At 42.5% G+C, this 25,707-nt stretch overlaps 1 protein-coding gene across 6 annotated transcripts in view; it reads right to left on the minus strand.

Moving 5' to 3' along the window:
* Positions 1-25,707, minus strand: part of EVL (Enah/Vasp-like) — a 138,335-nt gene that overhangs the window by 91,528 nt on the left and 21,100 nt on the right. Inside the window, exon 1 of one of the 6 annotated variants that reach the window (XM_021549710.3) lies at positions 23,539-23,886. The exons of 1 other annotated variant lie outside the window; for it this stretch is intronic. Coding sequence is in view for 4 of the 5 variants with exons in the window: in XM_021549712.3 (XP_021405387.1) it covers positions 23,072-23,094 (23 nt within the window). In the remaining variant the exon portion in view is untranslated. Of the gene's footprint in view, positions 1-23,071; positions 23,295-23,538; positions 23,887-25,707 lie in introns of those variants that run through there. 4 more of the 6 variants (XM_021549712.3, XM_021549713.3, XM_021549707.2 and 1 more) reach the window with 4 other exon arrangements.

Raw genomic sequence — 25,707 nt, forward strand, 5'->3', positions numbered from 1 at the left:
ACTTTTTTCAGTCAGTAGCAGAATGGCATAACAGGAAAGAATTTCTAAAGATATCCACCGTGGCTGATACAGCTGAAAATATGCTCTGAAACAGCTCAGATGACATAGAGAGTGAAGGAAACAGAGCCCAAAATAAGACACACAGGTTGTGTTCTTTCCTGTTGGCGTTGGTAGACACTGCTGCAGTGTTAATCCTTACTATCATAATGGTTTGTCTTTCCCCCCAAGCTGAGCAGCAGTGGAATATTCTGCTTTCTACAAATGGTTCTGAAAGGCTGTTTGCTCTTAAAAAAGAATATTAAGGGACTGGAGAAGACCAAATCAGCTTGTCCTGAACACAGTTTTGTAGTGAAAATTTGCTCTCCAATTGCATTGAGATGTTGTGGTTGAACCTTTTCCAGTGTCATCCTCCACACGCTGCCAGGGCTCACTGATCTTGCTTTCCATGTCCAGAGCCAGGTGCAGCATCAAACCCAATGCATTATTCAGCTACCAGATCTCACTGCAGATCTGGCACTTTGCTAAGGCACAAAGGTTATTCAGCACACATTATTGCCTAGGGATCATTTGCCTATTCATAGCATTTACATTTCTGAAGATTTTACCAAGGTTGTTCCGTGGATAGTAGATATTATAATAAAACATTGAATACGTATCAAAAAGTCATCAACTCTTGCTTTATTTTTGAAGATTGGAGGGTACATTTCAGAACAGCATGAAGCAGATGTATAATTTTTTATCCCTTGTAATGGTCTCAATCAAAGAGCGAGTGGCCATTCTTTAAATCTTATGGCAAACTCTATCCAGCAACAAAGACATCCCTCCTGCATCAGAGGCACTTCTGAGCATGTTGCAAGATATCCCCATCTATGCCTTTTTATACCCAGCTCTTCTCCTCAGAGACCCTTTCATCCATCTCATACATTCATTTTGCATCCACCTCACACATCCACACCAAGTTCAGTGTCTGAACTTGCATCTCAATCACCGTGCAGTCAACAGAAAGGCTCTCCCCCTCTCCCAAACTAAGGCTGATTGATATTTTCATCAAGCTAAATTTGTTTAAGTGGAAATTTTAGATATAAAGCCCCAAATAAGAAGTCCAGAAAGAAAATCACAGCAGTATAGCATCATTGTGAGGTCTGCAGACTATCCCTAAACTACAAAAACTGTTGTACAGGTCATGAGTCCTTTTTACAAAGTAGATAATAAAGAGTTTGCACAATCCTACAAAAAAATCCAGTTACTCCTGTGAACTCTTAGGTTTTTTAATGTATGCTGTCCTCTCTGTGTGGACTCCTCTGCCTCTGTGTATGAGTTTATCCCTGCCTCAAATGCCACCAGAGCATCCCATGTATCCAATGGGGCAGGAACTCTACCACAAGCAACTTTTCAAGGTGTGAAACCTGTCCAAGTGCCTGATGGCCTTCTGGAGTTTTTCCTTTGGAGCCAGCTAGAATGAAAAATCACTTCTGCCACATGTAGCCTTCGTTTTTCAATTTTGTTGAAATTAATCTGGGACCAGCCCACAACACCCCAATAACTATTTCCAGAAACAGGGAAGTGAAAAGAGAAGAGAATGTTTCCCCCTCTCCTAAATGCAGGACCATCCATCAAACAGGACTTCTCACTGTTGACACCTCTCTGGGAAACAGTTTGGAAATGTTTTTAATTATTTGCCTCTTGGCTGATGTGCTATAGTCTTTGCTTGGGAGGAGCAGGTAAGGAAGCATGTGGTTTGTGGCAGTTCTTGGCACGGTGGTTTTACTGAGGGTTGTTTTGGTTTTTTGTTTTGTTTTGTTTTGATGAGCCTCTTCTGTCTTGCTGTCAACTCTGAGGCAAGTCTTCCTGCACTGAAAGCCCAAATTTTCCATTGCACAGAGCCATGAGACTACACCACCCAGGACTAAATGCTAAGTGTGGCTATTTCCAGCTGGTGGTGCTGGGAAACTCACCCAAAGCCACTGCAGGGCTGAGTGGCGAAGCCAGAGTCAGACAGGAGCTCCAGGCCAGATGACAGCACAGCTGTAATCCTCCTCTGCTCACCCTTCTCACCCAAACCACTGTGGCTGTGTCTCACCCCAGCCCTACACAGCTACATATGGCAGAAGAAGGGGAAAAGACAAATTTAAGTTCTAACAGGTGACAACTACAATGTCTGAACTTTTACTGTAATGCTGTAATTCCTAACAAGGCTCCTCCATAAAAAGAAAAAGCCTTTTTAACGATGCCGAGGATTAAACCCCAATGAAACCTGACAAAGAAAAGCTTATTCAGAAACTCTGATTTATTTCTTGGGGATTAATGACACTTGAAAGCAGAACAAACCATCACACCACAATAAACAAGCATAAAGAGAAATCAGCACATAATGGTGATTTATTTCTCTGTACAGAAAACAGAAAAATTGAACTATTACAGATGAATCAAATGAAAACCATCAGTTCTGGCTATTGAAAACCCTTTTATTTCAAATTAATGTAGCAACTAAGCATTGCATTCCAATTTGGGATACTTTAAAAGCTTTCTAATAAAAGCAAAGGCCAGTTTCACAGGGGGACTGCAGAGTGTGATTTCACAACCACTGTGGAAGCTGCCCTGGCTCTGTGCTGCAGATCTCTCCTCTGTCATGCAGAGGTACAGTGAGCTGGGCTGCTGCAGCCTGGGGTACCACCTCCCTGCCCACTGCCCAGGCTCCTTCCCACCTTCATTTCCAAGTGGGCCCAAAAGTTGTTGCAAAAGCAGTAGGTATTAATTACGGTGTAAATCAGTAAAATTAATTAAAACAGGGTATCCTGCACTATTGCCATTCTGGTTCCCATATGTGCTTTTGTTTACCCAAAGAAATTCTTACTGGTTGGAAGAAACTTGGTGCATCCTTAGGTGATCAGCAGAATACATGATTCAGTATTAAAACTCAGTAAGGAACTACACAGGTATATTTGTATTCAGAATTTTTAATTTTTACATTAGCTTAGGCAAAGAATGAATGATGCATAATTTGCAATTCATAAGGGGCTTTTTTCTGGTTTTGATTTGTCACACTGTGTAGCAATGGAAATTTGAATTTTAATTCATAGCACAAGGAATAAGTTACATAACTCCCTAAGTTCCATCTAAAAATTAACTTTAAAATATTGCCAAATAAATATAAAATATCATCTGCCACAACAGTGAGCTGACAGACTTTAAGCTTGGTCTTCTCCACAGCTTTAACGCTACCAGGTTGTATTTTTATCCATCATTCTATTCATAATTAGAACATGGAGGGGGAGAGAAAACAAACCCCAAAACTTTATGTTTATTCTATCCAGTCCGCAAATTTTAAATTCACATTATTCAGCCAATGCAAGAGAACTAGCAGGAGTTAATGCAGTCCTCTCAATACTTCTGCAGGAAGAGGCTTTGGTGGTTCAACCCTTAAATATAAACTACTTTCTAACTTCCACCTCTTCTGTAAGTAGACATTCTCTTTAACTTCAAGAGCCAGCATGGAGAACTTACTAAAATATTCTTAATTGAAGGCAGATTTTAACAATTCTTTTTTAAAGATATAAAACCAGCAGAGAAAAACCTTCATCCATAATTCACAATTAATGAAGATACTGATTTCTGATTTCATCCATAATTTTCTACCTGATGCTGCTTCTGATCAAGCAGAACTTTCACCCAGGCTCTGAAGGCTGCTCAGCTGTAACATGTAGATATAGAAGTATCTAACATCTGTAGCAAGACTTCAAGGAGAAATCTCTCACATCTCCCACCTTTTCCAAGCAGTGCTCAGAATAATGATCAGGTAATCAGATCCATTGAAGGCAGAAAATAGCCTATTAATGACTTTCCTGGGCTCTAATTTTTCCAGCATCTGTTTTTCCTGCTGCGTTTCATATTTCAAAAACCTTTTTAAAAAAAGTTCTTATTTTAACCATACCTTCTAATCATGTCATTAATAATGTCCCACTAACAGAGACACCAGGATAAATACAAATAATTTAATACACACTATTCAAGATCAATTTTTAATCCTGTTAACTCCATTACCTTTTCTGTTTTCCATTAAATGTCTTCTTTAACTGTCTGCTCATTTTTTTAATCTAATCACAATAAACCCTGAAAATAAAGATTTTTCTTTTTACTTCTTAACACAGTCAATGCTAGACAGGTGATACCCTCCCATCTAAGCAGACTCATACAGCAATACTCTTGCTGGAGATGCAAGATTGTTCAGTGCCCTCTAGGAATAACCTTGTTAGAGTTATTCCACCTGGAATAACTCTAACAGGTCCTTCAGTAGGACTTGAAGATGGACTTTACCACCAAAAGGCAACTGCCCATGCAGTCTCATTCACACAGGAATGACCCCTGACCATGTGCTGCACCAGGGTCTTGTGCTTTTCCAGCTCTTCTCAGTGTCACATCCAGCATCACAGGCTCACTCCCACAGTGCCACCAACACTTCTCCTACACAGCTCACTGCTGCCAGCACAGCGCTGCTGTGCCTGTGTGCCACAGCAGTTCTGCTCTTGCAAGTTCTCCACCAATCTTTTTTCAAAACCAAAGGCAGCATTTGCTTCCTGGAATATCTAAGTGGCAAGAAGGCAAATTGTTTTGGGGTTATTACTCCAGAATAACAAATGGTGTGTTTGTACTTCTGATCCTTGTGGCAGTATGAAGAACAGAAAAGATCAGAAAAATAAAGTTGGGGAAAGATGAGAGGACAGTTTGCTGAGAGATGGAAGAGGAGGGGACATTGCTGGTTAGAAAGAAAACAAGTGGGGTTTTTTTGGTGTTGTGTTGTCCTGGGTGAAATCCAGTGGAGGCTGGCCAGCTTCCATTAGCTAAGCAGCCAGCCCACTGCATGTTGCACTTGGGGATCATTGTCTCATTTCTAGAGGCCTTCAAGACACCTGCTCGCTGATCTCTGCTAACATGGCCAAGCATTGCACACCACTGAAAATATGCTTTGTTTATTCAAATGGAACTTCGGCAGGCTGAGGACTGCTGTCAACAGCAGTGAATCTGTTTACCCAGAAAACAGGTGCAGTGCAAGCAAGGGCTCTGCCCTCCCTCAGCACATAGCAGGACACTGCCAGCAGAAGGAAAGGGAAAAACCCACAGGGTAAAAGAAGTCTGAAGGCTCAATAAGGCCAAGATGGGGCTATTTCAAGCTCCTCTCTCCAGCCTCTTTTTATCCCAGAGGATAAGATCCCACTTAAAAGATTCACTCCTGACTGTGAGATAAGATGATGTTCTTTGGCATTAAGATCTTTCTAAAAATTACACATTTTTAAGACATTTTCCATTCCAGTAGTCTCCTTCTGGACCACATCCCAGCATTTTTCCTGCTCCACAGCCCCACACTCCAGCCATGCTGGATGACTGGTCACACACCAGCTGCAGCTGTGGGATCCCAGGCTGTGAGAAGCCTGTGACATGCTGTCCAGAGCATGAGTCACTTGTTCCCCATGCAGGCTGCACACCGGGGGACAGGACAGCCTTCGTTCTTCTCTTTAACCCATGCATTCACTCCCTTCAGTTTGGAGTTAGCCAGCTCTCCCACAGGCAGGCAGCACACCTCTCTCTGAGATAACCCCTGCTGGCAGATAGATGATGTGTTTGAGAGGAAAGGGAAGGAGCAAGAAATCTCATCTTGCAAAGAAGATGTTGTGACTTAAGTTCATTCCTCCAACATAAGCAATTGGAGAGAAACACAAATCCAGAGATTCCACGTCCAGTCCTCTTTAGACAAAAAGCCAAAGAGATCCCAGGAGCAAAGTGCCATGGCTGCCAAATCAAAACAAAAGTACCAGGAAGAAAGAAGAAAGGCTTCCTGTGTGTCCCCACAGTTCCAAACATAATACCCACAGGACTCTAAAACACGCTAGAGCAAGAGTATAAGTGGATGTTTAAATAGACTGTTGTCATCTAGTATATCTAACAAATCTAATCAGAAGTAACAAATGCTGCTAAAAGGCTGCAATGGCATCAGATGTAGCATTTAAGAGTCAATTTACAAACACTATCAGTTTCTTTCTTCCTTTTTGGATATGTTCTGTTGATATTTTATATCAGGTTCTTCTCCTGTCCCAGTCCATGCTGACTTCAGTTTGTGACCATAAAAACACCTGTTTGTCAGATCCCCTGCCTCCCAAGGGCAAAAGGGTAAGATTCACTGGTAAGAGGTGCGCAAATACAAATCTAATGGATGCAGTGTGAAATCTCAAATATTAACAGTAAACAGGACAATCTCTTGGCAAGTCAAGAATCTTTATTTAAACTGCTGCTGTGCCCCATGAGGGCATTTGCAGGCAGAACACTGTAGTGGTAATAATCACTTTCAAGCACAAAGATGCACAGGAAATGTCAGGCACACATTTGAATGTGTGATAGTTAAGGATGTGACAAAAAGCCTGCTGAAGCCAGTGGGTCTGAGAGCAGTCTTAGAAACCAAAATTTAGGCACTCTGTAGAAAAAAAAAGGGGGAAATAAGATGGATGTATTTGTGATCCATGACTGAATACAGCTAAATACAGCTAAAGAGAATGGCTTTTCCTAATTATATTTATCAGGAGAATCTTTTTGATTTAAACACTTGCATAGCTGTAACAATGTTATCTAATTTTGGCAGAGTGGAATGGAGTAGACTGACTAAAATTAGGTTTGCAAACATGCACTAAGAGACACAAGGCTTCACATGACTCATCTACATCTCTACTAACCGCCTCCCTGATAGACTAATGGAGGGATCCTCCACAAGGGATCCTCAGCAAGGATGATGATTTTCTCAATAAAGGCAGAAGATTTAAAGTAACCATGTTATGAGCAATAAGAAGCTACTGCATTTGCCCCGAGGCAGCACATTCATTTTCAGGATGTCTAACAATAGAAAACCTCTTATGTGGAGAAGGTACTTCTAAATATTTTCCTGAAAAGGTAGTTCAATCTGAACGAATGTGTTAAAGACTATTTATACTCACCTCCTGCCACAGACTGGGAAGTCACATTATAAACAGTGTGACATGGAGATACAGACATAACTTTGTCCAGGAGGGGTCATTCTAAAGAAAAACACCTGAGTAGAAGTTGTTTCCAAAAGAAGAGTGTTGCAACCTTAGCAGGTTTATACTCAGGACTCTACCTATCCCCATTTTTTAGACAGTGAATCTTTTTGCCCAAGACACCCCAGTGTTAGCACAAGCTTAAGAAGAAACCCAGGTCTTCCCAGGCCTTGCTCCCAATCCATCCACCACATCCCACCATCTTCTTTCTGAAGTCCATCCTAAATCTGGGTCTCTGTAACAGTGGTGGGAATAAGAATAAATCTGACATTGCTCTGCACTGAAATGTGAAGTTGCTGAGCTCAATACTTTCTACCTTCAGCCTTCCAGCTCAGAGAAGAGCTCCTGCATGCCATACATGCCTCATGTCCTCTAAAAGCTGGGAAGACACAACACTGCTGGAACAAGGCTCTTCTTATCAGTGCCTCCAAGACCATGCAAGCAGGCAGCAGGGTTACAGCACTCTGGGACACAGGAAGTCCCTGTGATGATGAATTCCAGAAAATGTAAGCACTTAATCAGAACAATGCTGGGTGACGCATGTCGGTATAGGAAAGACAAATTGTTTCACAACAAAGATGGCAGAAGGACAAACACTGAGCCTTTCCTGCAAACAAGAAGTGTGACTTCCAGTTCTGTGCATACAACTTGGCCAAAATTATCATGGCACTAATAAACTGGGATCATGCCAACACAGACACAAAGTTCAGCTTAGCTGGGTGCTATCTGGCCAGATGAGCTTCACAGTCTCTGCACCACCCCTGCTGCCAGGAAGCATCAGACAACAGCTTACTGATACACAGGCCACCACTGTCAGCCCCACTGACAGCTGCAGAAGGTCTGACTAGCACAGAAGGTCTGACTAGCACTTTAGTCAATGATAGATAGCTGATGGGCAGGGAAGGGAGGCAGAAATTACAACCCTGGGGCTAAAACTGGTGAACTGGCAGTTGGAGCGGCTTAGGGAAGGATATAAAATGTACTTTCAGTCCTGGACTAAACTTTTGATATCACTTACCTACCTACCTTCTCTTCCAGGCTAGACTCCTGCAGCTTTATTCCAGTAATGGCTTCAAATTGGGCAGCCAGGAGAGGGAATGAGAAAATACCTACAATTTCTGTTTTACCATGCTTCCATGCATTCAGCTACTCTGGTCCTCCCTCTCTCTTCAGTCTCTTGGGTGTCTTCTGTGATGAGCTCCCACCTTGGGAACCAGGCCATACAGAACTGCCCTGGTCTTTGCATGGCCAGGGTGGGCTAGGAAGACCTTCTGATGCTGGAGGTTGCACTAGAGAACAGGCCTGTGTTCTTCTTCTGTTCCTTGTGATAATAAGGAAAGTTACTATATAATTGATTTAATTGGTGTAATTGAGGCACCATGCCTCATTTTATTGCAGGAAAATGAAATAGTCACATCTCATTCTCTCTCCCACCTTGCACCCAGAAATTTAATGGCACCAAGATTTGACTGGCTGGGAATAATTCCATTTTCTCTGCAAGTAAAAAGTCAAGGAACTTTGAATTTTTTAAAATGAAAACTGAGATTAGACCTGACATTTAGAAGCTTCCAAAACTGGCAGGCCCTAGGGCCAGGGACTTTGCAGTCCCGAGAGGGCTGCTGTGCAAATTCAAAGAAATGAAGTGCAAGGAAATTGCATAAGTTGACCTCGTCCTCTGCAGTGGGGAGAGAAAGCCCAACACTTCCATGCTTCACTGGGCAGGCATTCACAAAGATGAGTAAAATGTTATGATCAAAAGCTGTCTCCACAAGGAAACTCTCTGAGGCAGCTGGTCTCCATCCCAGCTTAAAATTTCAACTCTGCTGGTCCCCGTAGAGGAGCAGGACCCTGACACAAACATCTTACCTTCGGCTTCCTTTTCTTCTGTGACTTCACTCATGTCTGGAGATGAATGAAGCCTCTTTGCACAGCCACTCTCATTTCACTTGCAGACTCAGGCAGCAAGCTCACAGAGCAGAACTGAGTCCAGCAAGCCAGTGAATGCATCTTTTCTGTCTTAAGGAACTGCAACACAGCATTTTCTGCCAGAAAGAAGGCTCGGGTGTTCAGCACCTTTTGAACACATGCTTCCAGATGAAAAATATCTGCCACTATAATTAAGGGTAGGGTGCTTAACTAAATATTTCCTTCAGCCATTCATTTTAAAATGCAATTTTGTTGCCACATTGTGCTATTTCAATGTTGGATGCCCTCAACCAGAACATCTGTGTACTTCACCAGCTGCTTTAAACAACTGCCTTCTTTAAAACTAAGTACAACAGATTATGTGTTTTATTATAGTCAGATTTCACTGTGAAGTTCATTGTCTCATGCGCCACAGTCGACAAGAAGAGAATTATCAATTCACTTCCAAATTAAACAAAAACCTAAAACACAAACCTCTCTTGCTAATGAAACAGCAACTGCCACCTTATAATTGCAATAAGGATGTTATCACTGGAAGATTTAACATTATTCACGTATTCATCTGTTTAATATTTGCTAAGACATTTGGAAGCATGCCCCAGGAAACACACAGGTTCAGTCACTCTGCAGCTAGCAATACCAGGGGAGAAGAGATCAGCTCCTGGGACATGTAGGTAATTGTAGCCTTTAGTTCAACATAGGCTTGGTTGGAATAACTTAGCTCAGGATGTTCATGTGCACTTTTCAGTGCACAGCAGTATCTCAGAGTAGTGAGATGCAAAAGCTTAGTCAGGTGTAAGAAGGGATATGGGATTTCCTGTCCCAGAGCTCAACTTTTAAAACAAAAAGTCATCAGTTATCCTCGTGACAAAGAATTTAAAATTGGATACAATCGGAACATCTGCCCAAGTTTTCAGAAAGCACAAACCATGTTTAAGGTCCATCCTTATTTCTTGTTATTTCAGTGGTTAATGAATTATAAGCCAGATCCAGTGCAGGAATAAAGTAGTACTGCCTGGAGAACATGCCCAGCTAATCTACAAAAAGCACAATGGTTTGAGACTTTGACAAGACCATGTAAACAGGAACACAGGGATTATTTCTTGAAGGGAATTTCCTTTTTAGTGTTTGCAAACCACTGCACCAGTGAAACCAGGCTGGTCTAGGATGACATTTAAAACAAAGCACTTCATAAAACAAGTGGTTTCAGGCTAATGTCAGCTATTCCAGCTTCATTAGCTAATTGATTCGAAGCATAAAGATAGCAACACTCAAATGAGATGACAAAAGTTACACACTGTCAGTGGAAATCACAGACCAGGAGAAGATCAGACACACTTTGACACATCCACTTCTGTGTTTCAGGTATTTAATACACAAGGAACCTTTTGAAATCCCCTGCAATTTTCTCCACAACTTCTCCAGCATCCCAAAAGGCAGACAGGTAGAACATGAAGGAAGCTATTCTCAGTTTTCCTCATCTGGATGGGTTTTACTATCCAGGAACAGGTAGCTCTTTGGACTTTTAAATACATCTTTCCCTTGGAAAGCTTCATGACAGCACAGAATTTCAGTGGTTTAGGTGCTATTACACATACATAATCAAGCCAAAGCACAACAAAATCACAAGGCACATCATACAACTTAACACAGAGAGAGGGATTTTATAGACAGCCTCTGTGGATACACAGGAGCACCTTAACCTAAGAATACTGATGCAATAGTGCTTTGGGTACCCCTGTAGAAGTGGTCTTCAGATGGCTGTGTAAGCATTACAGGCACTGCATTCCAATATATTTCAAGGAGAGTTTAAAGTAGACTGAAAGAAAAATATCATCCCAGGGGATGTGGTAAGAATCAGGATAACAATGGACAACAGAACCCCTAAAATGCTCCCTGTAAGAGGGCAGTAGGTGATCTTGTTGGAAGAGGTGCTTGTACCCCAATCAGAAGTCAAGTTCTGTCTTGACTAACATCATGTTTTATAAGGGAGTTTATTTACTCCATTTCCTGCAATAAAGAGATGCATTCAAGCAATAAACCAAATTCAAAGGTGTGGTCTCACCCAAGTCAATAAGACAGTACCTGGGTCATTCCCATGTTTGTACTCTAAAACTGTAGTTAAATCTAATGGACATTGAAACACAGGCCAGAAGCTGAAGTAAAGCAGACAGGCTGAAAAGCAACACATGCAAATCCCCAGTATAAAAAAAGATAAACTCCTGTAAGCCACAGTTTGAGCCAGACAAAATATTAGAGCCTCAGTTCTGAGTTCTGCTCCACCTTGTCCAGTCCAGACAACCTCTAAGTGTCAGTTCTTCATTTGGACTTCCTTAAAATCAGAAGAAATAAAAGTGTTTCTAGAGCATGCTTCCTCTACTCCTAAAGTAGGCGGCTAAAACAGGTCAGATGAATCACGTTAGCTGCAGTTTTTTCTCTCCATTGATTACACAAGGAGCCCACAGGGACCAGGATGGATGCAGACATTCAGAGTTAGGAGAAATGAAGCTCATCCCAGACATCTGCACAACTGCATCCACAGCACTACTAATCCTCTCATGGCTGAAAGTGGGACTAATTTCCACAGCAGAAAAAAGACAAAAGTAGAAGACAACCATCTTTTTGAAGCGTGATCTCAAATGTGAATTCCCAACATGGCAAGGTCTTTCCATTTCAAACATTTGAATTAAGCCCATGGGTTGAAAGTCTGAGCCTGTTCCCTATTCCCAGCACCACATCTTATTTGAAATCTGACCTTTGGCATTTTATTTAACCTTACTTTTCCTACTAACAGCAAAGTAGGGATAATTTTAACATCGCTGAGTTACTTGATGAACATCTTTAAAGTGTTCTGGGATTTCTGTGCTCCTCATCAAAACAGCGATACTATTAACTATTATATGAATACTATTATGATTACCATTACAAAGACAGCATTTTTCTGATATTTACCTTTAAAACAGCTGATACTAATTTTCATGTGCTTTTCTTTGAACGGTCTTTCTCAGTCATATTCCCATGTCTATTTCTCTGGGATTTGTATCTTCTGATCTGACACTTTGCAGGTTTATCACCAAATTCCCTTTTCCTGCTGCCTGTTAAAATCATGTACTAATGAAAAATATCATTCTTTGCTTTCTGTCTAAATGTCTATATATAAATAGATCTCTCCATATATATAAATGCCCACACATTTGGTCCTTTAAGTGTAGCAGACAAATAGATTTGAACTGCAGTAATGTAAATAAACATGAAGCCTTTTCCCAAATCTAATGGACAGATATAAATAAATCCTGTCTAGAAGCTGCACTTGAATCACTGTACACAGTAACTTGGGCTAGAAATCAAAACAAAGTGCCATTCTCTCCATCCTCTATGCTCCCAACCCCAGCAGGGAAATTTCCAAGGAAATTGCTCACATAATACAAACTTTCATTTACAGAACAATGTAAAAACACACACACAAAACTATCTCAATATGTTTATGTACATATATATACATAAAGTCATGTCTCAGAGGGAAGGCATCCTTGGACGAGGGAGAGCCACAGAGCAGGGCTTGGATCTCACTCATCAGTGCCACTCCCAGGATTTAGGACACTTTGTACCTCAATTTCTCTGCCATTAATAACTGGTCTGAGGACAGCTCCCCATGTCCATGGGCACAGAGGTACCACATCTGGCAGCATCTGCATTAAACCCCAGCATTAAAGAAAAATCCTGAGCTCTGTGGCACAACTGCCCCTGTCAGATTTTATCTCCCCTTGAATTTACAGTGATTTGGGACTTCAGACTCGAGTCTACTTGCTGGACACCAACTAAGGAAACCCAGATGAATTCTTCCAGGCCAAGTTCCTGGATGGATGGTTTCCCATGATGTGCATTTCTGGGGATTGCAGTGAGAGGTGCAATTCCAGCTAACTCAGCACACCTGCACTGCCCCACTTCCCCAGCAGCTCTGTCCCTGCTTGCCCTGGCTTGCTTGAACATCGAAGTAAAATTCAAACTGACAAGCAACACCTGTCTCCACAGCTATTTTCCACACCCACCTACATCTAGTCCTTGCTTCATTGCTTCTTTAAAGTTTAATAAAGGTTTCAGTGAGCAGTCTTAGTGAAGTTGCTGACTCCTTTTTTTAATGCTTCCATGACTGAGCTCAGACATCTGAAGGAATCTGGGTTTAAGTAATCTGATCACAAAGAAAGCCCTGGAAATATGCTTTCCTTAAAAAAATATGCTTTCCTTCATCATCACCTTAAGCCACAAGTGCAAATCTCCAGTACAGTGCATTTTTCCTATGCAGCAACACAATGGCATACTTTTGTGTCCCTTGCATTGGATTTTCTCAAAAGCTCCTCTCCCAGATGGACTCTCTAAATCAGGATATATATCTCAAAATGCATGCTTAAAATTCAACTTCCTATTCACGGTACCCACCAAAAGGCTTGGTACCTTCCTTTTGGACTACAGAGAAACAACTTAAAGATACAGCACTTTATAGCTTCGTTATTTTAATTTAAACATATGTAATTTACAAGCATGTAATCTGACTATAAAGATTTGAAAACCTCAGAAATTCGGAGAAAGCACCAGAAACTTTAATTTGGTGAAGCCTGGCCAGCTGAGTGCTGTACTTGGATCACAACACATACTGGGGAAGCTGATGGGCTAAAGCCCCAAGAAGTAAGATGGTAGCAGGCTCTCGGAGCTTGGTGGGACCCCAAAGATGTCAGTCCCTGCGTGTGACACCAAGGCAGAGCTCAGGCTCCCATCCTCAGCATCGCCACGCCAGACTGACCAAACTCAGATACTTTAGACAGAACAAACCAAAAAAGCAAAGGAAAACACATTCCAGACCCCAAGAGCCAAATTCTGCATCTACAGGGAAAGCCAGTCCGTGTCTGACCCCTTGCTTTCCCCACCCACACGCACAAGAGCAGCCAGCTGAAATCCTGAGTTTGGCAGTCGAGGTTGCCCTGATGCAGACCCAGAGCACACAAGTGTGGCTGGAGCTCAGAGGGAACGTGGGAAGCTGCAGGGGCTGAGCTCACACCCACACCCGATGCTTGTGCACTTGCAGGCACAGATGTGGCCCTTTCTGGGGAGAGAAAATTGTGTCTGAAAGGAGCAGAACTGCAGTGGGAGCTGAGGTGATGCCAAGTGCACTGTGTCCCTTCTGAACAAACCCCTCCACTTCCTAAGTCTTGATGCTAGGAAATCACATTGTATTTCAGGATTGATTTTTCTCTTACTTCGACCTTCAAAAGTAGGATATTGTTACATCTTGGTCAGCGATGTCAGGATTTTCCACAATAAATCAAGCATCGTTTTCATGTCAAATTACCAAGATACCTTACATGAGCTGTATCCTGTGGGTACTTAATTTTCACCTTCTTCTTTAATAACACATTTTTTTTCTTCTCCTTTACACACTGAACTTTATAAATAGTTTAAATAAATGCCTGTCTTTGCTTAATGAGCTTGTGCTGAGTGAGCTTTGAAAATGCCACTGGTTATATGGAGTAGCTAAAAATTACCATAGGGGAGCTACTGACATACGTGCATTACCTCTTATTAGTACTAATAATCTTGCCTAACAAGCCAGTACAGTCTTTGAAGTGTCATCCTCAAGCTTTGAGATTGACCCTTTTCCAAAAGTGGTGCTGGATTTTTCCCCATCCTTTATGGACCAGTATACAGGACTCCTAAATCCTTTGCTGTTTCTCTCACAACAAAATTTTCCCAGTACCATAACAGGACCAGTCCATCTGCACCATACAGCAGTGTTGGGGCCAAAATGCCTGCTTCCCTCATTCTGTAATACCTATATGCAAACTTAGAATCACATTTTCCACACTCTTCATCACTGAAAAACAAACAGGAACTTTCAAATAATTCAAACACTACACATCTATGTGAGCCCTTAAAGACAAAGGCCAATTTTCTACATAAATAGCATCCAGCTGGTCTTCCTCCCTGAAATAATCAGAGCCAATACATGCTCTTGTGAAAATCTGATGTGTTGTAAAATGCATTTTTCTTCATTTTTGAAATACCGTTCTTGGATTTCCATTCCCCAATTAAAATAAGAATGTGACTTTGATCTCAAATAATTTGCAATGCATGTCAAAAAGAGTCTTATCTATTACTTCCATTTTAACATCACTTTAAAAGAAAAAGCTCCTTGGCAAACAGCAGCTATGCCGTGATGGCTGGGCAGAAAAGTGTTAACTACATTAAATGGCACCAAAAAGTGCTGTCTCATGAAGCAAAGACAATCTGTGGAGGCAAAGCTGACAGGAATACTTCTTTTATTATAAGAATTCTTATAGTCAGAAGAAAGAACAAGCTTTTTCATATAAAACCCTCCTTTGGTCTGAAAAAAAGTTTCAATCATCTCTTTCCCTAAATTTTTACCTGTATTTTTCTCCTTTTATTTCCTTTCAGCCATTCTTTTCCTTGTCTCCTTCCCTCCCATGGACAAATTTAATGGGAAGTTAGTCTGAGCCTTTACACCACAAGGATTAAAATGGATCATAGGAAGATGCCCACATATCCTGTATCTATCTTATGAATAGCAGAAATAACAAGACCAGCAATTTTATTCATTTGGCCTTGTTGCACAAGAAAATTCAAGTGGGAATTTGGATATCCACGTTGTCCTGTAGCTGAAAATATGCACAGGGACAGAGATAATGAGCATCTCTGGGAGGCACCAGGATACTGAAACTGAGCATCCACCCCTATGAAGCAGGCACTGCAGGTAGGAAGCAGTGGGCAGCAGTTTTCCATGGAAGTTCAGCTGAAATGCTTCAAATCTTTACAGACTTCATACTAAGGCTTAGAAAACACAGGACTGAGAATAACTTGCTCTAATGGATGCCTATAGGTAGATTCAAAAATGTTCATAAATTCTGTTATTTAAAGAAGCCATCTGTACTCGTGTTTAAAGATTGACATCAACTTCCATGTGCCTTGATAACTACCTTCAGTTCTGAAAAGTGTGTCTGGATTCTCATTAAACAACAGCAGACACTTCTTATTTGTAAATATTACCACAAGGTTGGTTAAGAAAAGGAGGGGGGGGCTAAACATATTTTGGAGATGAGAGAAACAAGATAAAAATGTCAAAAGAGGTTATCATGCCTAGAAGGCAAAGGGAACAGAGAGGAAATTCCTTGGGTTTGGAAATTAATTGTACTTCAGATCTCAGGTAGATGAACCAAGCCTTTGTCACCAGTGAGACTGGCTCTCTGTAGGGTTTACAGCTCAACAGGAGAAAAGAAGGGAACATTCTTCTACAGACATCTCTTTGCTTAAGGCACTAAATACACACACTACAGACAATTTACACTGATTCAACTGTGACAGGAATTACCTCCTACATAGACAGTGGAGCTCCTCCAATCCAGTTAATATCCTGGGATAAATATCCTTTCACATTTATATTTGGGATAAGATTATATGCCCAAGCACCAGAATTTTTCCCCTTAAAATCTGGCCAAACCTGACTCCACCAGCTCTAACAAAGAGTCTCTATCTATTTTCCTCTTCAGTAGAAATATTTCAACATAGCCACTATGAGAATAGTGTGTGCTTATCTTCATTTCCAGCAACAGCATTCTCACATTACTTTCTTAGGAGCATTTCTCTCCTTCTCTTCAAATGTCTCTGTGCTGAACCACTGAAATATGTGGCAACTGCAGTGTCAGTTGTCACAGGGAAAAATATGTCAGCAAAAACATTTGATTCAATCTGCTGTTTAAGGAAGCAACATTTCATCAGGGTGTATGCCTTCTGTGGATAAATAACAACTCTCCAAAATCCAAGGATCTAAAATCAATTTCCAATATCAAAGAGCAGATTTGAGGCAATCACCTTCAGCACAAGAAAAATGTGAAACTACTGCCTTTTCCTCCTTTTTTAATTTAGTGCAAGTTTGTTTTGGAAAAAAAAAATGTAGTCTGTCACAAAATGAAGGGTAAAGGATTACATAAAGGGTATTATAGATCTTATTAGGTCCATAATTTGCCACCCATGCTTGTGCATTTTCTCTGATGATCTGTGTCATATGGAATATTCACATTTGCATATTGAGCAACTAGACTTGCCAATTCCTGCAGATAATCAAAAACTTCTGTCTCAACAATGTGCTTTTACCAAGTTTTGTGTTCAGCTCTGAGGCTTGCAGCATAAGAAGAACATCAGGCTCTTGGAGCAAGTCCAGAGGAGGCTGTGAAGATCATCCAAGAGTTGGAGCACCTCTCCTACAAAGACAGGCTGAGAGAATTGGGGCTGTTCAGCCTGGAGAAGTCTCTGGGGAGACCTTATAGCACCTTCCAGTACCCAGAGGGGCCACAAGAAACCAGGAGAGGGTTCTTCTACAAGGGCATGGAGTGTTAGGACAAGGGGGAAGGGCTTCAGATGTTTAGATTAAGTATCAGGAAGAAACTCTTTACTGTGAGGGTGGTGAGCCACTGGCACAGGCTGCCCAGAGAAGCTGTGGATGCCCCAACCCTGGAAGTGCTCAAAGCCAGGCTGGATGTTGTTTTAAGTAACCTGGTCTAGTGGGAGGTGTCCCTGCCCATGGCTGAGGGGTTGGAACTAGTTGGTCTTTAAGGTCCCTTCCAGCCCAAACCATTCCACGATTCTGTGAATTTGCAGGTATCCTTGTGTGACAGCAAGGAGGAACATAAGCAGCTGGTTCACTGGTGGGCACTCTATTGCAGAGAGAGCATTGAGCAAGCAGAGACTTGGCCAGCCTGCAGCTTCCAGGCTCACACATTTGTGGTTATTTATTAAGCACCTACAGGACATTTTGAAGATGATATACAATTGGAGAGTTCAGCCATGCAGGTCAGAAGATCCTGCAACTAATTATGGTCTGCCAAGATACCATCCTTGAGTTTTCTCCTTTTTAAACCTGCTTTCTCCCTTTAATTTTAACACCTTTTGAACTCAGAAACAATTACTCCTCAAATTTTTCCCCTCTTGTCAGAAAAGATTAACTACACCATTTGGTGTGTTTCTCACTAGCTGCTCCCTCTAACCTGGAAGGTCAGAGTCACCAACTTGGAACAACAATTTGTTCCCCTTCTCTGTAGTGCTGCAATCCCATTACACCTCTACACAGAAGCTACACTTCAGTAGCAACTCCCCTGATACTTCTCACTCATCAAGATGATCATATTTCTTGCAGCAAGGAACAGGAATCCTTTTCTATTGTCATAGAATCAGAGAATGGTTTCAGTTGGAAGAGACCTTAAAGATAATCTAGTTCCAATCTCCCTGCCATGGACACTTTCCATGTTCTTGGTATTGCCCTGAACCAGGTGTAGGACCTTGCTGACCTTCATAAGGTTCACATGGACCCACTTCTCAAGTGTGTCAAGGTCCCTTCCCTCCAGTGTGCTGTCTCACCACACAGCTTGGTGTCACTGGCAAACCTGCTGAGGGTGTGCTCAATCCCCCTGTCCATGCTGCCAACAAATATGTGAACAGTGCCAACCCCAACACTGACCCCTGAGAGTGCCACACATCGCTCAGCACTGGTGTCCACTCTCACATCAGGCTGTTGACCACAGCTCTTTGAGTGTGACCATCCAGCCAATTTCTCATCCCTCAAGTTGTCCATCTGTCAAATCCATACCTCTCCAGTTTAGAGTCAAGGGTGTTGAGCAGGACAGTGTCAAACATTTGGCACAAATCGAGGCAGATGATGCAGTCGCTGCTCCCTTACCCACCAACACTGTAACATCACTGCAGAAGGCTTCCACATTTGTCAGGGACAAATGGCTTAGTGAAGCCATGCTGGCTGTCACCTCACCTACAGCTTCCCAAAGCTGTTTGGCTATTCAAACTGCAGTGTCACTTCTGAAAATTTGGATTATTTAAATGGCCTCCTTCTTAGAAATTTTCAGCAGGAAAAGCTACTGGAGACAGGCCTGCATCCCTTCATAGCACCAGCCTTTAGTCCCTTTGATAAATCATCTTACTGCTTTTTGGTGAAGGAAAAGTCATGTGCCTTTTACTGTAATATCCATCTTTAGAAAATGCTCATACTTGTCCTTTATACAGTTCTTTAATAAACATGCCAGGTACCCCAAAGATACCTAAATTGCCATCAGTAAAATTACAGAATCATAGAATATCTCATGTTAGAAGGGAACCGTAAGTATCACTGAGTCAAATTTCCTGCTCTTGCAGGACTACCAAAAACTAAACCATATGACTAAGAGCATTGTCCAGGCACTCCTTGAACTCTGACAGGTTTGGTGCAGTGACCAGTTCCCTGGGGAACTGTTCCAGCGACCCATCACCCTCTCAGTGAAGAATGTTTTCTTAAAGTCCAGTGTGAACTTCCCCTGATGCAGCTTCACTCCGTTTCTTTGTGTCCTTTTGCTGGTCACCACAGAGAGGAGAATGCTGCACTCAAAGTCAGAGCAGGCAATTGATGGGCACCTGCCACCAGAATTCATTTTTGGAGAATCATGTTAAAACCAAAATTCTTCACTAATGTGGTGCATTCAGGTTTTTTTTTTTTTTTTTTTTTTTTTGCTTGGCAGCAGCAAATGCAGCTTAAACATCAGAATTCCTGTGCGCCGATCCAATTGTGCAGCTAAACTCAGCCATTGAATTCTTGTCGGTACAATAAACCCAATGACATCTTCCAATGCTGCTGCTGCTTTGGGATCAGCGGGTGAGAAGCTCTCCATGCACCATGGCACCCAAATGCTCTACGTTCATTCTGAGCTCTGCTTTCTATTCACCGGTGGGTTTCAGTTCCTCTGCTCAGAGCCAGCTCACATCTTCCTTCCTGTAGCGTTCTCAGCTTTGCTCGTTGGATGAGGGAATAGGAGATGTAGTTAAAAATACTGCGCTGCTGTGGTGGGCGGTGTAGCAGAAATAGACAGACACCAGCTCACTGCGAAGAATACCAAGTAATATCCCAGCAAGATAAAGGCATAGCAACAAAAGAAGAGCAAATGCATTTGTGCTCTGCCACTAGAGAGCTAAATCTGGGCGGAAGATACCAAATGAGGAGTACTGCTCGTGGCCAAGTGCATCCTCCTGATGGCTTCACGTGCACAGTCATCTTACAGCAGATCATAAAAGCACGGCTTAGGAACAATCCTGCCTCCAATTATAACCCATTATATGCGATCTTTGGGATTTTATGAAGACAGCGCAGGAATCAGCAATAAAAAGAGCCCAACCCACAGCACACAGAAATCAGAAGCCCATATGGACTGAGAAGGGGCTTAGCTCCATTAACCCTGCTTTAAAAGCAAAGTTTTTCAGGGGATATTAGGTTCTTTCCAAAAGGAAGATAAACCAAGCTTGGCTATACAAGAAGCTGTAAGATTATTCTATGGATTTACTCCCTGTTTTGTCAGAGGCTTAAGTCTCTCTTCATCCAGCCAGTAACCACATAGGAAAGATATCATCCCAAAGGGCTTTACGAAGTTTTTCACAAACAGTACACCAGAGTCACTTCTAGTCTTTAAGTGAGACAATTCTTCAGAGAGGTCCAGCAGCTGTTTAACACTTCACAAAAATAACTTGGCACCATTTCACCAGGGAAGTGAAGATGGCTGCATCAAAATGAAGTCAGAGGGGAACTTGGGTGGCCTGACTGCAGTGATGCCTCTTGGCATAGGCTCAGGGTGCCACAGCCCACACCACCCATCTGGAGAGTCCTGCAGGTCTTGAAAAGCCAGTGTGGAGACAGAAAAAAGCCAGCAGAGTAACACAGAAAGATGTCATGGTTGTGTCTGCATAAGAAGGCACCACTGGGCTCCCCACATCTGGGGACACCTGGGTACTCAAGGCCTGTGGGTGCACTGGAGGATGGAACAGCCCTGCTGCTCCAACACACACGTGAGCATCCACTTCAGGTTAAGGCCAAGGTGAGAGATGAGTGCAAGCCTGTGTTTTGTGCACATGGAAGATGGGGACCTTTGGACGAGAGTGGGGCAACCCTGGAGCTGGGGGCCTTAGGCCAGAGAAGAGTTCCCTCTGCTGCTACAGCCACTTTGCTTCCAGGAGCCCCTGGCAGGGAGGCTTCCACCCCACTGCTCAACTAGACATCTTTTAAATCTTTATCTTGCAAGATTTGTTTTGATGCCATCAAAATCTAAAATAGCCACAGGCACGAGAATAATCATACTATTAAAAAAACCCCATCAACATGAAGATGCAACCTCAACAAAACACCACAGAAATTCCTAATAAAATAAATGCCATTTAAATGCTGCTATACATAAACACCAGCCCTACCAGTGCAACACTTAAAAGAAAATGTCTAGCAGTCTGCACATCAAATGTTAATACTATTTTCAAGTCAAGTCCAAGAGAGGATGACACATAATTTAATAAGCCTAATGGGTGTGTAATCAGCATTTGACCATTCCTGCCATAAAAGTAGGTGCCTTTCTAGCCCAAGATGTCTAGGAAAGCCACTGAAAGACAGCTAAGAATTTAAAAGCAAAATTTTAAAAGCATCCTTTTTTTTTTTTTTTTTTTTTTTTTCTCATTGGAGATTTATTGAAAATTTCACTCAGTTAAGAACAGGACCCAACGAACTGGCAGAAATACAAACAACTCCATGGGCACAGTAAGTTTCACAGTAAGTTTGGGGCACAATTCACCTTAATTTACTGCCAACAATCAGCAATGTCAAGATTCCAAGCATCTCCTGACAGCCCTGACAACAGCAGTTACACAGCATTATCTAGTCTTCTAGTAAAATCTTTCCCCTCAGACAGCATTCATGCTGCATTTCACAGCAGCAGGAATATACACAGTCAGCCTGGATCTCCTCAGCCCTTGCAGCTAGAATCAGAACATTTTGGGGAGAGGGGGTGTCCTGTACCTGCTTTTGCCGCTTTTGCCACCACTCAAAAACAGAACTGAGCAGCAAGTGACAAAATAATGGAAATTGCCAATATATTTGCCTAACAAAAGGCAGAAATAATCTTAAAAATATCTAATCTGAGGGTAGAAAGTTTCATTTTAAGGTTTTTGATAAAGAATGCTCATTGTGTTTAGAAAGAGAATCCATCATCTCCTCTAGTTACATACTTGGTCAAACAATCCATTTTTTTGAATCAAAAAGAAAGATTAATTTTAAGATGCATTATAATAACAGTACACAAACGTATCACAATGTGATGCCTAGTGCTGTTTCAATGTTGTCACCATTTTATCTGGACAATTTTCATTACACAAGTTATAACAACTGAACACATTAAGCAAAAAAAATTTTTACAAAAAGTGAGACACTCCCCACCCCACAACTACTGACCAGAAATTTTCAAGTCCCAAACTGCATAGGAAAATTACTGTCTGTTAGTGAGTGTAGAAATTCTGTTTCATGTCTTCAAATATCTGTTGGGGTTTTAATAGACTTCAATACTTGCATAAGGATGGAGTTATACTGGGGGTGGGGATGGAGGAGGAGAGGGGGCAGAGGCAATACCGAGCAGAACCAATATCAAATAAAAAGTGCTAATTTTATATTCTAGCAATCACAGTTGCTCAAATGTTTGCAAGCTACAAACCAACCCCATCAAACTAAACAATATTCTTATTTTAAATATAATTCATAAGTAATTCTGCAGCTACAAGGTTATGAAAAAGACATGTATACTCTGCAGCAGCATATAAAATATAATCCTATGTACAATCCAAGCATCAATTTTCTCTTCTCTATCACCATCAGTATTTTATCTTGGAGGAGCATCTGTCAGATTCTCCAGGACTAAAAATAGCAAAGACCCTTTTAAAGAGAACAGTTTCTGGTTTATATTTATAACTACCCTGTACTCGCTGCTTCTGGCTGCATGGCTATGAAATTTGTGCAAGATATAATCAATTACCCAGCTTTGCACTTCATCATGCAGTTAAGCTACCGTTACCTGCAACGAACCCTTCAAGCACTTCTCCCCATGCACAGGGTAGAGATTCTAAAACACAATAAATATCTGCACATTGACGAACTAACTGTAGAGCTGACTGACATTACACAGCAAAAACCTTGTGAGAACAAAAACCAAGCACACTGATGTATAAAACAGAGAGCCTACCTGAATTCTTCAAATGCATACATGGCCTAGCAACTACACAAAAGCTCTGAAATTTAAAATAATCTTCTTAACGTGCAGAGGACCATTTAGTTTGTCAAACTGCAGCAAAATGCATAATGACGAGACAGTATATTTGGAATATTCTGAGGAGAAAGGGTATGCAGATACTGGCCTGCAGCCTACAGCTCAGCCAGCTGCTGACAAGCAGCAGCTAACAGGAAAAGGCGATAGAGTACCATGTGATCATTCCTGCAAGTCTGATTAATGCAGTATACTCCAAGAATACAGGCTGATATCTTTATTATTCAAGCCAAATAAGTCAAATATGGTACACGACAGGCTTCATCGCTAAATTATCATTCACATGCTACATCAAAATCAACAAGCACAAGCAGAGGATAATAAAAAACTAAATATATATCGTAACAGAAGAGATTAATTAGGCCCATTCAAGCTGATTTTCTTACCTTGTAGCGGTATTTTAGTCTGTTTTTATTCATCTAAACCATCAGTGATGGAACAAAAGACTCCATCCACAAACCTCCCCTTCCATGAATGCCAGAACATTTAAAGTAGTTTATCTGCTAGAAATCATTTCCTCTGTAGTCTATTCCCAACCACTTTAACTCCTTCAGCCCTGAACTCATTGCCATAAACCCTATTTGCAGGGCCGTGCGGGCTTTCTAGGGTTTACAGGGTTAACACCAAGAAATCGCAGCAGTGCAAGTGAATGAAGTGGGATAAGAGCCAAAGGAGTCATATCTGCGAGATCACAGAAGGGAGATGGGCATGAGGAAAGTTGAGCATTTCGTGGCATTGCGGTGTGCAGGCGAGGATGCTTCAGCTGCCTAGCAACAGCGCACGCAATCTCCATGGCAACAGCGCAGCCAGCGCAGGGGGCAGAGCATCCGCTGCGCACCCCGGGGGCGACACGCGGGGACAAGCCCGGCGACACGGCCGCCAAAAGCCAGGCCCGGGGCAGCGGGAGGCACGGGGCACGCCGGGCTCGGGGGAGCCCCGGCCGCGCTCCGGAGCGGCTCGGCCAGGCACGGCACGGCCGCGCCTCGGAAACACCGGCCCGGCAGCCGGGCGTGCGGAGCTGGAGCGAACACTGCGCACCGCGCCGGGGAACGCACCCCGACGGCGGCAGCCAGAGCTCTCCACCCCCGCAGCAATCCCGTGGGAATTCTGGACATGCGGGAGTCGCACCCCATCGCCCGTTTGCTGAGGGACTGCACGGGTGTTAGCTGTGAGGCTGCAGGGGCTCTGCCCGGCGGCCAGGTCAGCGGCGGGATGGGAGGTTGAACCCCGGGGCCGGGCACGCTGCGCCAGCCTCAGCATCAGCCACCACAGCCTGCGGCCACCCAGCACTGCCTGCTGGCTGGAGAGAAGGTGAAAGGTGAGGGCTCCTGGAAATGAGGGAGATTCTAATCCTGGGAAATCAACCCCAGCCCTGGGAAGAAGAGAGAACGAGGCTGTGGGAGAATATGCTGCATGGGAAAGTCGCAGGGAGACAGCAAATTCAAAGCTACCTCTGGGGCTGCCCCCCTCCTTGACTTGCCTCTTTTACTGCTAGGGCTGGTTTCTAGCACAAGGAAACACAAGGAGGATTTTGGCTGGAGTCTGAAATAGCCAAACCAAACTACAGCTCCTGAGATTTACATGCTCTAAGGCAATGGCTGTCCCACTGAGCTGTGGGATTTGGAGACTGGAAAAGCATCCACAGGGTACAGACTGCCACATCTCCTAGACACAGTGATTGGGTCCAGGCCATGGTAACTGTGGCATCTGACCTCATGGCTCTGAGAAATACAGGCAAAAAGGGCTGGGATGAAAGGAAAAGGCACTCATGGCAAAAAAACCCCAGCACTGGAAACAAACAAACAAAAAAAAAAAAAGTCACATTAATTTGAGACATAGTGATTTTAATGTAGTAGTGACCTTGGGTTTCATTTTATTTCCTTTAAACAAATGTGATAGTGTTAAGTGACAATAAAGGCACGCCGTAGGAACACTAAAACACATGCAGTCACACCATCTGACAGAAATTAATTCTTCCACAAGCATCCAGCAAGAGAAGGACTGCAAGGTAGGTGATTCTGGCTACAGCCTAATAAAAGATTAAAATTGGCAGAGAAAAGAACAACGCAGCCGTCAGAAGAAGCCGCCTGCCATATTTAGGCTGACTTCACCACAAGTATGCTCACTGTATACAGCACCCAAGCAGCTGGGCACGGGAGAGGTACCCCTTGCAAGCAATTTTTCTGCTCCTGACCTTGTAGGAAATAGTTTTATACCTTCAGAGCTAGCCAACATCCCTCATGGAGGAAGGACAGAATTCTGAGCTTCTCTTTTCTCGCTCACCACAATCTTTCTCTAGCTTGAATCAAGTAGAAAAGGGCTAGTTTTCACTTAAAACATGCTTCTTTTTTATGGTGTTTATTTAAAATAAAACCATTCTACAGAATTAAGAGCAAACATACTGCTTCCCCTAAGCATTCTTCTTGAAACAAACTTGACAGAATCACTATTGAGTCTTCCAATTTCTGCAGTTTCTCAACAGCCACAATGCAATGAAATAGTTAACTGTTCAAGTCAAGGCTTCTGTCATCAGTGGGTTCACTGTGAAGGACTAG

This window comes from Lonchura striata, chromosome 6 (genome assembly GCF_046129695.1).
Source record: "Lonchura striata isolate bLonStr1 chromosome 6, bLonStr1.mat, whole genome shotgun sequence".
In the NCBI taxonomy this organism is placed as follows: Eukaryota; Metazoa; Chordata; class Aves; order Passeriformes; family Estrildidae; genus Lonchura; species Lonchura striata.